General features: G+C 35.1%; 2 protein-coding genes across 9 annotated transcripts in view; one reads left to right on the top strand and one right to left on the bottom strand.

The window, feature by feature from the left end:
- Positions 1–3347, top strand: part of LOC149793652 (uncharacterized) — a 143361-nt gene extending 140014 nt beyond the window's left edge. For all 4 annotated transcript variants that reach the window (XM_089967631.1, XM_089967629.1, XM_089967630.1 and 1 more), the window contains one exon: positions 812–3347. In XM_089967631.1, coding sequence (XP_089823757.1) covers positions 812–864 — 53 coding nt within the window. In that variant the 3' untranslated portion in view covers positions 865–3347. The remainder of the gene's footprint in view (positions 1–811) is intronic.
- LOC149793651 (uncharacterized) overlaps positions 1–13976 on the bottom strand; it is a 163382-nt gene that overhangs the window by 131469 nt on the left and 17937 nt on the right. For 4 of the 5 annotated variants that reach the window (XR_016422860.1, XR_016422861.1, XR_016422863.1 and 1 more), the window contains exons 3-4: positions 10626–10744; positions 3949–4057 (exon numbers count right to left, since the gene is read on the bottom strand). Coding sequence is in view for 1 of the 5 variants with exons in the window: in XM_089967632.1 (XP_089823758.1) it covers positions 3949–4057; positions 10626–10744 (228 nt within the window). In the remaining 4 variants the exon portion in view is untranslated. The remainder of the gene's footprint in view (positions 1–3948; positions 4058–10625; positions 10745–13976) is intronic. The other variant, XR_016422862.1, reaches the window with a different exon arrangement.

Raw genomic sequence — 13976 nt, 5'->3', positions numbered from 1 at the left:
CAGAAAACTATTTTATAACAGTTACATACAACCCTATTTAGACTACTGTAATACAGTACAGGGTAATTCAAATGATAAAAACATAGCAAAGCTGGCACATCTTCAAAAAAGAGCATTTGGGCTAATATCAATCCAGAAAGAAAGCAAGGAAAATTTAGCTGGTAGGTTAAAAATATTACCTATTAAAGACCGAATCTGTTTGAGAAAAGCCAAATTAATGTACAGGATATCCCATAATAGTGCTCCTGAATATTTACAATCACTATTCCAGTATAGGCTACCTGGTAATACTCCCCACCTGCGATCCATGTCTACCAAACAGTATAAAATTACCAAACCAAATAAGTCATTTTTTAAAAAAATGTTTCCAATACTCTGGAACTCTGCTCTGGATTAGTATTCCAGTTGAGATTAGAAGTGCCCACAATTGTTTCCTTCTTCCAAACCCAATATATCCAGTGGCTTCAGAGATGCAGCTAAAATAAATAAATTCCTTTGTATGAGGGCCTCAAGGTAGATTAGTTCTTAGCTAATTGTGTTACCCTCTTTAAATAAGGTCATTATAAGTATTATTATTATTACTATTATTACAGTTGTTTACTAATAGTGCTTTAAAGTACAAATTTTAAGATTCTGTGAAGTTAAGTTTGTTTATGGAAATAAAGAAATGCAAAATTGTTGTGTTCCCTTTTTTAGTCAGTCATACATCATAAATGTTGATACTTGTAGTGACACTTAACCGGGATGGGTTGAAAATATTTAAAAGCTTCTGACTCTAATGGTTCATAGCATCAATATTTATTTATTTCAGAACTGCTAGTATACCCTAACCACATCAAGGGTATTGTTTCATGCCAGTCTTGAGGATATTCATCGGGAAGCCAACATGGACTGAAGATACGACAACATATATCATATCGGACATCAGTTATCTGAAAGCAGTGTTTTTGTATTTCTTTATTATTACATTTTTGTATCCCCACCCCTCCTTCAGCCAAATGAGAAAGTTAAGAATCACTCAAGTCATTAAAATGTAAATTTTTAAACTTTTAAAGGAGACCAGAAACCAATGGAAAAATAGAATAATAATAAAAGCACTATAGAAGAAAACCTGATTCTGAAGTATCATCTGTGACCGTAATACAAGTATTTAAATATTGGCATATCTTCTAGAAGCTGAATTTCCGTGACCTCGTATGCAAATTTTCTGCACCTATTCAGTTACTTTCGGAATGTGACATAATAGTGACTCAAGCATCCCAAGTGGGAGTTGCCAGAGTAAAAGACAATGCCATTTTGCGTTGCTTATGGGTGTAATAGCACATTAAGAAAAGAATGTGGACAACAATTTTTTTTCTTTTCAAAATGATAAGGGCTTAAAGAAAGTATGGATACATTATTAAAAGCGAGACGGTTTCAAAGCAACACCATACAGAACTTTGTGCTCATTATATTTCACCAAAGGAATGTGACGAGAGGAATCCTGAAAAAATGGCAGCTCTAGGATATGCAAATGTTAGGCATAGACTAAAAGTTGGCACTGTTCCAGACATACCGTTGGCTATTTTTTAATCCTGGGAAAAGTGTTAAAATGTCTGGGTTATGAAAATAGGAAGAAGGTTGAGTAAGTAACCACAAAATGTGGCAATTCACAGATCTTTTATCTACACCAGCAGTGCTAAAAAGAATTGATAGCCAGACACACAGGGCCCTTCCTATTTTAATTTGGACCCATCCTGTATTCAAGGTGAGGTGCCAATCGGGCCTGTCAAAACAAAAATTGTTTGTCTGAGATAACTTTGATCGTGAAATGAGTAAATGTATTTTCACAATGTTGACATACATGTCTCAATACAGCACAATCTAAATCAAATCACCACTGTCCTAGGTGAAATTGAAATCTGATTTTAATCAAACCGAAGCTTTGCTAAAAATAAGATTCTAAACCTCTTGTGTTTCGATGAAACACAATATTCAGTAATAAATTTAAAAAAAAAAAAACTTTCAGTCTATACCTGAAATTTATGTGAATGTTTATTATTAACATTCTACTTACTGAAGGAAAAAAACTGTTGTGTGATATTAATTATTTCGTCCAGTGCCGGATTTAGACGTGTGTGTGTGTGTGTGATTTGGATTTTTTTTAACGTAGCTTTAAAGTGTCAGTCATAGATCATCATCCAGTTTATCACCAATTGACACCCAAATATACAAATCTTACCACCCAACTGAAGTTGATGCTACCATCCAAGGTGCAGAAAGGTGCATTTCTGATGTGAAATCATGGATGACATGTAACAAGCTGCAGATGAATCATGATAAAACTGAGGCCATTCTGGTCACAACACAAAGACTTTCTCATTCACATCCTTTACCTCAAACAATAAATATCAGCAACACCAACATTAAACTCACACAATCAGTACCAAACCTAGGTGTTACTCTGGACAGTACTGCACCAACATGTTGTAATGACCATGGCTAGAGTCACAATGACTTGGATATTTTCAGTCTTTGCTTCTATTAAGTTTGTTTCTATAAATATGGTGAAATTTCAAAACACCAGCTGCTCAGTCCATACTTAGAGTACCACGATCAGAGCATACCTTCCTGCTGCTCTGTACCCTAAACTAGCTATCCATTCGATCCAGAATCAAACACAAAATTTGTTCTCTGTGCTACGTTTCACTAGTGGACTCTAGTCCTACATACCTATCCGACCTCACCCATGTGTATACACCAGCAACATACGTACGCTCGTCTTCTGCCAATTGTATACTAATTGTTCCCATTATCAAAACAAAGTCCCATTATCAAAACAAAGTCATATGGACAGCATTCTTTTGCATACCAGGGCCCAGCAACGTGGAATGAATTGCCCCCTGAACTTAGACACAAAGACACAGTGATCCCATTCAAGAGTGCTCTCAAAACTCACTTATTTCGACTGCAAGAATGAACTTAAAGACCTAATAATGTTTCCTACCTGAAATATTCTCATCATGTATTTTATGTTTTCTAATTTCATGGTGTTTGTTGTTGTAATCATATCATTATATTTTTTATCTTACAGGTGATGTCTAATGTTGTAAAGCGCTTAGAGCTTCTAAAGATTAGGCACTATACAAAGTCCTCATTATTATTATTATTATTATTATTTCAAATTCCAAAAGTCATTTTGCTTTACAACTCCAAAGTTACTCAGTGTTGAGAACTCTATGCCCCCAGAGTTACTTAGTGACGAAAGGGTTAATGCGTATGCATTGGTCACTGAACTATTTCAACTGTTGTTTTCATAGTTGTGCTTTACTAACAAAGTACTTTTGAATAAAATGAATAGTTTTGAATATGAGTTGTTTTATTCATATCAGGACCTACTGAACTTCACATGGGTGATATGGGATACTTATCATTATGTAATAACAGGTCACAAGTAAATGTACCAATTAGTATGTACCTCTCCTACTTCAAAAAGTACAATTCATCTAAAATAAAGGACTTCTTATTTGTTTGGTAGATGCAGAATTTAACATCACTGTCAGGTAGACATGACCCAATCTTATTATAAAGTATAAGCTTGAACACTTTACATTGTATACAGATACATGAGGTCACTAACCCCTAGTCCTTGCACAATGGTCAACCTCCCCATCCTCTTTGTAACACAAATAGAAAGATTCCCAATTTGTGTAGTGAATAAAATTGATGCTATAAGCCAGTTGGTCTCCAAACTAAGAAGATCACAGCTTATAAGTGGCTATGTTGGATCTGGGGTGAAATTTGGAAAATAAAATCAAGAAAATGATAAACAGTAACTATAACAAGTCAAATGAAGTTAAAACCAGGAGGAAAGAGTATCTAAAAGGGTGATGTAGCTTATGATAATGGAATCAAATGAGACAAAAGCACCAATAAGAAAAATGAGAAATGAAAGTTTGATGACCTTACCTTAGACATGTATGTAGAGGCAATGTCCAATGGGTCCAAGGACAGTCTGCAAACACCTGTACTATAACATCTCTTAGAGGCACCAAAATTTCTGGTGAACCATTCCCATCTAAAATAAAAGGGTGAAAAATTCAGATAATGTAAATGCGTAATTTATATTTCTTCTACACCTAAAATTAACATTAATGGTTGTTAGGCAGAAAAATACCTAAATCAAACAAAAAACTTTATCAGTTTTAAACCTTCTAAACTTTACTGTGAGAAATTAATAAATCACTTCTACTTAAATTTGATTCAAGATTGAGGGCTAATACTTCACAACTCTTCTCTTTGTTTTTTTAATAAACAATCACCGAAAACAGGGTTAGTAGCACATTTCATTCAAAATTAAAGTTTTTTTCAAGTTTTAAAATCGTGTTTCTCAAAGTGCATTATTACATTAATTTTAAAGGATACATAATCAAAACTGTATGTAAACACAAGTTAATACTTACTATTACTACATACAAGGAACATTTTTTGCAAACTTATTTTTAAAAAAACTACAGTAAAACATGAAGTCAATAGTATTATCATTGATGTCATTCCCATTAATGTTAAACATCCTACATCTGGGCATTAGAATAATGTAGTTACTAAATGAAGTCCATTTTAATCTGTCTACACTACACTATTTACTAAAGCTGTACCAATTAATTGGCCATACTCATTATCGGACCAATTATAAGAACAATCGGTATAATCAGTATCAGCAGAAATAATCAGTACCGATGTAAACAAATTTCCAAAATATAAATTTAATCATAACATTCATCTTGACATGGCTTGAATTTTAAATCAGAATTATATAATGGAAATTAAGGAATAAACATTTGATTTGGGGGTTAATTGAAAGACAATATGATCATCGAAGTAAATACTTTTTCACACACTTGCTGTGAACTATCGCTGATTGTCTGCACACAACAGATTATCAATACCATTCATGCACTCATCAAGATGACAGCAGCCAGCCAGCCAATGAGGCCTCGTGCGGTTGTTGAACTTCCAGTATACACATTAGCAGATAGCTAGGCAGATTAGATAGGTAGCCAAATTTCCAACTAATACGAAACTATGACTCACTATAGTTAATCTGTTCTTTAGCCAGTCCTGCAATGCTGCTAATCAACGAGTAACAGTTGCATGCCGAAGCAGCTGAATGCTGACATAACTCACAGCATGATGCGTGCATCCACCCACCATGTGGATTACTTAGTAACTTACATGATTTAAAACAATCTTTCAAGGCCGTGAATCGATTGGATTATTAATATTGACTAGCAAATGTACACTATTAAATATACTACCAAACCTATGCATAATAATAATGTCGAACTCGAAACACTGAAGTTTAGTCTGGAATTACTTCAAAGTAAAGGCAGTCGACAAGTCCAAAACAAATTGCACACTTTGCAAAGCATGCATTTCCAGAAATGGAAAGGATTCTAATATCAAATCTTGGCCAGCACTTGCGCTGCAAGCACATCGTCAAACATGGCCTGTTTCTTGCAGATAAAAAAGAAAAGGATGCTGTAGTTAACCTTAGCTTCAGCAACTCCTCGTACTCTGACTATTGATGCCATGCTGGACCAGAAGCAGCCATTTACAGTTGACGACATGAGAGCGAATTGTTGGCACAAAGCTACTGTAGAGTTCATGGCAGCAGATGTGCAATAATTTTCCATTGTAGACATTGGATTTCAATGTCTGATAGCCAAGGCAGAACCGCGCTATAAAATTCCAAGTCGGAAGTACTTTTCCATATCTCTGATACCTGACATGCATATAGCGATACAGCGCAAAGAGCATGATTTAGTTTCTGCCCAATCTGACCTTTGATGCATTGTCAGACCTGTCCATCAGTGTAGCCTTGTTGAGTCTTACGGAACACTGGCTGACATTAGACTTTCAACAGAAACAGGTGACTTTAGCAGCAACGCCTCTCGATGAAACATAGAGAATATTTGGCAAGCAAACTAGACATACAACATTCACAAAACTCATATCCATGTTCTTCTGTGTAACAGAGGTGCAAACATGGATAAAGCAGTGCGTCTCGCTGAAATAAGCTGTTTTCCATACATGCTGCAGTTCGTTGTCATTGATGGCATTCTGTTGCAACGAACTGTCAAATTTGCTTTGGCGATCTCGCAATCCATAGTCAACAAGTTCTGGCACTCCATCCTGGCACAACAGCTGCTCAAAGAGCAGCAGGAAAAATTTGGCATTGCCCATAAGAAACTCATCCAGGATGTCTAGATACACTGGAATTCTACATACAATATGTTGGTTTTCTTATATGAACAAAAACAAGTCTTGGGGGCTTACAATACTCTCTGTGACCTGCCTAGCCGAACAGCCCAACAAGTAGGTCTTGATTAACAATGTTGTGGACAGGTTAGGCCCATTGGCAGACATTACCAAGTAAGTAAGTAATAGCCAAACATCAGTATCCATCATTCATCCTATGCTGAAAATGCTCCAAATGTTGCTGGCTCGAAAGCATGAAACAAGTCAAGGAATTTCCAACAATGCTCTAATGTCACATGTTTAGGCTTCAATAAACACAAGGGTGAAAAAAACAAGCCTTGAAAAAAAAAGAATTTATTTCCCAGGAAAAATTCTGTAAATATTTTAAAAAATATGAATTTAAGGTTTTAAAGAATCAAAACCAAAACTAATCCAAGAATAAAATTTTTGAAGTCCTAATAATAAAATGTTCGAGTGATTTTAAGTTTGAATCCCAACGAAGAATAAATTTGTCTAAAAAACTGTCCTTGTTCCATAATATTACATGAGCACACGAGTATTTTCCAGAAAAATAACAATTAATCCTTGTGAATCCAAGTAATTTGAAATAACTTCAAACAGCACAACAGACAACTTCCAGTTTAACAGCCCAGCTTCTACAGAGAATAATTCTCTAAAACAAAGGTTATACGTCTTCTAAACATAAACAAGGGGGTCACATGATCATGTTCTGGAAGCTCATAGAAACTAAGTACTTGTTAAAGTTCACGTCTACCCAGAGTGACCCTGACGAAAACCAATCATTTTACTCAAAAGAAATAAAAAATAATAAAAAATGTTTACATCATAAACATGAGGTCCCATCATAACCTCGACAACAACCAGTCTTTTTAAAATAAAATAGAACTTGTTTATGTGGTTGCCACTAATTTTCAGTTAAGGCAAGGATCTAGATCAACACCTGATGTTTATAAAACAAAGTCACAGTCAAACTATTTTCTGAATAAAGTATCATCTCTAGTGAATAAATTTACATTACATTAGCAAGTAATGAAAAATAAAATAAAAATTTAAAGTGACAAACAATTAAATTGAAAAAAATTTATTTTAAAGCAGATATAATTAAATCAAATATACTTTAACAATTTAAACTTATTACATGTACTACTATATTTGAAGCCAAATTTACTGATATACACAAACTTCATGCTATTTGTCATGATATGATGCTGTGGCAGTCTTGAACTTCTTCAATCAGGCCATGGTAAATTTGTTTTCAAAACAGTTTAGGCTTCTTGCCTGCTAGTTAATCTTGGTGACTAAAATTATTACATTTTTGAGATATTGTACCAAAAAATTCAAAGTATCTATAATAAAGTATGTGGTAATATAATGGTCAGAAAACCAGTTCAAAGAAATGGACTGAATATTATTCTGAAGTTCAGACCTGGCAACCCTGACGAGTCCATCTCAGTAAGGCAGTTCATTTTTTCCATACGACTGACCAGTTTTCAGTAAGATGTAACAAAATATTAACTGCTATTGTAAAGCTGGAAAATGTAATTAAAAGTTCGACGCAGCGATGATAAACATTATGTTTAACTGAAAAGGCTGTAAAGTATGCGAAGACTTTATTTAGCACTAGTAAAGTTGTACAGTAGTTCCCCTCTTGAACTGCCCCCCTGACCAGCGGCCACCCGCTCCTTACGGCCAGAATCCGTTGGCACAGACGAGTTTGTGTTCAAAAGTACCCCTCGCGAAAGGCCACCCGGCTAATGCGACCAGCATATTAGTGCAATAATATAAAATTTACCCCTCACAAGCGGCCGCATTTCATTTGAATATGTATCCAGAACCAGTATTTTATTCATAACGTGTGTTAAGTAATCCGATTTCTGTTTCTCCGATGTCAGGTTTTCGTTACTGAAAAAGTGTTGAGTAAAGTACATTAACACTAAGGTTAATATTATATCATTTACGCCTCACGAGAAGCCAAATTTATTCCATAAAAACCGAGAAAGACTCAACCTTTAATCCATAAAAAAGGGTACGTACAGGTAATCCAATTAGCCGTACTGCTGTGTTATCATAACATGTCCTGTTTAGGCACTGATAATTGTTAAAATTACAATTATTGAACAGTAGTAACAGCTGAGAAGTGGCAGTATTGATGTACAATACCCAAGTCAGCAGGAAAATGGTTTGATAGCCTTACGGCTTCCCTTAGTAAGATGTAAAGCTTGTTCATTTTGATAATCAGTGGCTATTACTACTGACAATAATTGTCAAAATTACGAATCCTAACGGCCGCGAGGTCAGATCTGCAGGATGTTAATGGTACATATCGAAGCCGTTTTGTTTTCTCTCACTTAGGTGGCGTTAACCAGATAATATGTACTTTTGAGAGAGTGACATATGTAAGGTGAAGTAGTTCGCATTCAAAACATACACAGTGGAGAGAATGTTTGCATACCTCTATGCTACATTAATGTAATGTGGATGATATTTCTTTTGGATATTGTACTTTTGGAAATTTTACGTGATTTAAGCACACTGCTAACTAAAATGACTGCTCCCTTGTGTTAAAAAATCAGTCTTAATTAGTCTAAAGTACACTATATATAGCAGCTATTAAAATAGAGAAAATGAATTTTGCCAGACTAGACAATACCAGCTTCTAAAAGTGTAATGAATGAATTATCAAATATATAAAATGTAAAAAAAGTTATCAGCTCTTTTTTATACAATTTACCTCTGAAGTTCAGGAAGTGAAAATGACCAAGTAGAACTAGCACTTTTTTGAAAGGTGCACATTTGAAGTAAGGCCAAACTGTATACTCTATAACCCATAGTACACCCATCAATCATACACCAAAATAAAGGGAATTAAAGGTTCTTTACATTATACCTAAGATATACAAGGTCTTTTTTAAATGGCCAGTATAACCAGTGAGGAAAGATGGGGAAATTATTTTTCTTTAAAATCCTAACCCATGCAAAATACGAAACTGTAGAGCGCCACCTTAGTGTAAAGAAATGTATAAAAACAATAGGGTACCAGACTGCAACTAACGAATCACGCGACAAGATCACTTCCTTTAAAAACACAGCAATTTGTTTAGATGCATACAAAATTGTTTTACCAGTATTGCAGTTGGCAGCATGAATAACTTACTGCAAAAAGATCAACATGTCATCGAGGAAAATAAAAATTCTCATTGTAGAGGAGAACGTGAAAGTAATTCAACTGACGAGGGGGTGGGGTGTCGTCGAGGATCCTTGCAGAAAACTAATGTCAGGAAGACTCAAGATAAACAATATCGTGAAAGATAATGAAACAATTCTGCAGACGTGGGAAGGTGAAATGGACGGAGAAAGAAGATTGTTTGAACCAGGAGACGTTTGTATCCTGATTTGAATGACAAGAAAGAGCAACAATTTTGTCAGTTGAATTGGGATATGACGACTTTACCGCAAGTAATGGATGGTTGCACAGATTTCAAGTGCGACACAATATCAAGTGTTCTGTCCTTAGTGGAGAATCAACTGATGTTAATAATGAAGTTGTCGAAGATTTGAACAAAAGACTAAACGATATATGCAGGGGATATGAGAGCAAGGATATTTTTAACGTGACGAGACTGGTTTGTTTTTAGATTATTACCAACAAAGTGATGATGTGAACTGTAACATAATTATAAAGACAGTTTTAAAACTATATCAATGGTTATTCATAGCATTCTTTTGAAAATGATGACACAGTTTGTTTTACATTTATTTCACATCACGCATGTGATTTTTTAATTGAAATATTAAATATTTAAAATTAAATGTACTTGTGACTTTCTTCATATGTATTTACTATTCACATTTGTCATCCCCCTCTAGAAAGGTCACCCACATTATAAGGCCACTTCCCTGCTGATTTAGGGGTGGCCTTATAAGAGGGGGACTACTGTAAAAACTTTGGATCTAAATGCTACACAACTCAATGGCTTGTGGCTATCCCTCAACTTGACGTAAAGATTCTTTTTCCATTTCACTAGTCCATCAACGTAAGACACATCACACAATATTTTTGTTCTGGGAGTGTTGGGTCTTATTGCCTAAATAACAGCACTGTGAAGTGTGTTTTGATTTCGACTAACAGTGTAACAAAAGTCAAATTTTAAGAAATATCACACACAACTGTTTTTAAGTTTTGTTGGCCTACATTTCATCTGGCTGGAAAGCAATGAAAGCCGGGAATGCCAAAATCGGGTTAAGTTTAAATATTTTTCTTTAACGATATGGATAAAAAATATATTATGCCTATTGGAACTGTAAGCAACATTTAGTTTCGTGCAAGAAACATATCCCCCACATGAATCTACTTAATCCTTTACCTCATGCAAGCGCCTTTGGACACCTCTACTCCATTCGCATGGAAGCGCCTTTTGACATCTGCTGTAAACATCAGCCATTTTAAGCTGGTTTTCGTTGCGCCACCTTCGGGGAAAAAACCCTATTAAATACTACATTCATTAATGCGAATGAAAATTACATAAGAACACTGTTTATGCTCTGGTCAATATCTGCTATTTAAAGTAACTTGTTTCATAATCTCCACTTAGGTAAAGACACTGATATTGATGTAGGCAGCAATTAGGTTTTATAAATTATCAAATTCAGATGACTTAGTGATGTAAATATGGACAAAAAACTTGTAAATTTTGAGTATGAGAAATGTCATCTACAGTTTGTCATAGTCTCATTGACTTGACAGTGAACGAGTTCTCTCAAGATTTTAAAGCACATAAAAAATTCTTCCATGAAAAATAATTACACATCAATAACAATTAGATTTAACTCTTAAATTGTTCCACACATAATAGATGTGTAGCAAAAATGTAAAATGGTTAAAATTGCTGCTAAACGTAACATACACTACATTACTTAACTGTTAACAGGCAGGCTGATGTGTATGGAGTCTAACAGGTAACATGTGTTCTGTTTACAGTGCTCTGCACTTCTATGCTCTATGAGGTCAAGGGTTAAACATACTTCGGCATACCTCAACTAATGTCACATCGCAACGAACTCAAATGAAAGTCAACAGAACATGAAAATGTGTCCATTTGCTAGTGTCATATTTTCATTCCACCAGGATAAAGACGGCACAGTAAGTATGTTAATTACACATAAATTAGTGGAAGAGCATCGATATAGGCTGCCAAGTGTATGAGATACTCCTGAAAGTCGGACTAATCATTCCAATGTCAACCCACAACGAAACACGCTATACAAGCATTGCTGCCAACCCTCCAGGCTTGAAATTAGTGAAAACAGAATAAAATTTAGAGAATTTTGACACGAATTAGTGAAGCAATTTTCGAGTCCGGGATTGTCAGAACAAATGCTTAGCATAGTCTCCAGCCGATAAAGATAATTTGTGTTCAAAAAGTTTGCAGGTCTTCTGTCGATGGCTAAAATATTCCAGAGCTGAAATCTGCTGAGAGTTCTTAATTTTCCCAACCTTTATGTGCTTTCTACTACCAATGTGCTTCCTAACATCATCTCTGCCACCATGCCCAATGGTAAAATCTATGGCACACTGCGTGCAAAAAGCATGATGTATATCAGTGTTTGATGGCTGAATGCATGGCCAATTTTTAGTATATTCCAAATCAAACTTAAATTTTTGAGCAATACATTTCCATTTCCTTGTTGGTGAAGACATTTTCAAGATGAGATGCTGAATGGTAATTCAAATCGGTGTTTGCAACATATGCGTGGAGGAAAATTCCGGTTTGGCCCCACTTTCTCTCAAAAGCATTTGTAAAACTACTCTTATACATATAGATTAAAATACACTAAAATGCTTGATACCAGGCCAACTGTGAAAATCAGCTATGGTTACATTAATATCGCGATCAGCAGAACCAGACCTTTTCAGCAACTGCCGACATCACAACTAGCACTTAACGGGAAATCGGTTATTTTATTCTATTAAAAACTTAAAATAATTGAGAACTGAAGAATTCATGACTTTTTGGCATGTGACATGAATCTGTGAATTGCTGAAAAAGTCATGAAATTAATGCCAAAATCACTAGGGTTGGCAGTTATGTACAAGGCAGTTATTTAGGTAGTAAGATATAGCACTAAACCAAAAACAATATGTGCTATGTCTTACATTGCAGGACTGTCCATTTCACATGACGACGGCAATCACATCTCTCGCCACATACTCAAATTGACACGCGATATCCAATAAACGTAACTGTGTCCTTTCCACTTTTATTCAAAAGAATCTGCATACTCTGAAAATTGTAAGAGTTGGCAGGTCTCTGAAGTTTACCAGTTTTCAGTGTCTCAGGAATGCATCCAAATTCTTGAAAATTTCTTCAATCCCGTGCCAAATGATGATACATGTACTTTGTTTTTGCATTTGGAAAGATTTTTGACAATTTGTAAAATTGTTTTCGACAAAAATACTACTGACATTTTCAGTACCACACAAGTTGCACATACACCTTCCATACTTGTATCAGAGCCAGGACAAGGAAAATCTATGTAAACTGCAGGTAGATGTATTACGAAGAGTAGATACCATAACATGAAGAAAGGAAAGAACAGCTTGTACAGAAAAGACAAAATAAACTTGGTCAGTCAATGTTTCTTACAAGTAAAACTGTTAGACCTTACAACTTCAGCTGTAGATTTAGAAAACAATATCAAGTATAAACAGACCTTGCACAAAACACAAAGAAGATAGAATATCAACCATGGTCTAACTAACATCAAGGACTCTGTATTTTAATTTTTCCTGCAAGATGATGATAAAAGGAGGAAATATCAACATGTACATGCATCACACTGGCATGGTCATGATGGTGCAGGGAGTTTACAGTGTTGTAAGGACTGTAATGCTTAAGGATGAGACACTGTTTGAAAACTGGAAGTTGATTTACATAAAGTTTGATCCCAGTATAAGTGTCACACAAGTGGACGACACCATGATCGCCTCATGTATCAGAGATCAATATGAAAATGTGATAGGTTGTTAACAGTAGAATAGGTGACAGTCAATTCAGCAAACACAAATTTTCAGTCTTGGAAAATTGAAATTAGAAAGTTTGAGAAAGAGGATGGTCATGAGATTAAAGCACAAACACAGTAGTGATGCGTTAGCTTTGGACATTAAATCTATCTTGGAGGATCAGCCAGAAAATAAACTGTACTCTAACTTAAAACTGAAATCACAGATTTATGATCTGAAGGCTGAATTATTTACTAGCTTCTTGAAATCGGAACTGATTTTGCTACATAAACCCTATGGCATAGAAGCAGGAAATGTAAAAAAGAATAGTCTAGTTAATAAACTATGTAATGTAATACCTGCTTTGAACGAAATACCAATGCCATATTTTTTAGTACAGAATAACACTGCTGCCAGTTCTTCAAAAGCTGTAGTAATCAAGACACTTCCAGCTGGGGCAAAAGTCACAAAAGTCAGCCATGTACTAGAAAAAGAACTAAAGTGGGAAAAGGAAAATGGAAAGGAAAAGGTAATTAGAAAATGGAAAAAAAAATCACAAAAGTAACACTAATAATTCAGTTTGCTCTGTATGTAGATGTCATTATGCAGAGGGTGAGTTGTGGATCCAGTTTGATTTGTGTGATGAATGGTTTGATTGGCTTTGTCAGGGCATAGATGAAGAGACGTGGAGAAGCAGAGAAAATGAAAAATGGTT

Source organism: Sinohyriopsis cumingii, chromosome 8 (assembly GCF_028554795.1).
Source record: "Sinohyriopsis cumingii isolate HCF-2022 chromosome 8, ASM2855479v2, whole genome shotgun sequence".
Taxonomy (NCBI): domain Eukaryota; kingdom Metazoa; phylum Mollusca; class Bivalvia; order Unionida; family Unionidae; genus Sinohyriopsis; species Sinohyriopsis cumingii.
Note: the sequence above shows the minus strand (reverse complement) of the source record. Positions and strands in the feature narration are given on the sequence as shown.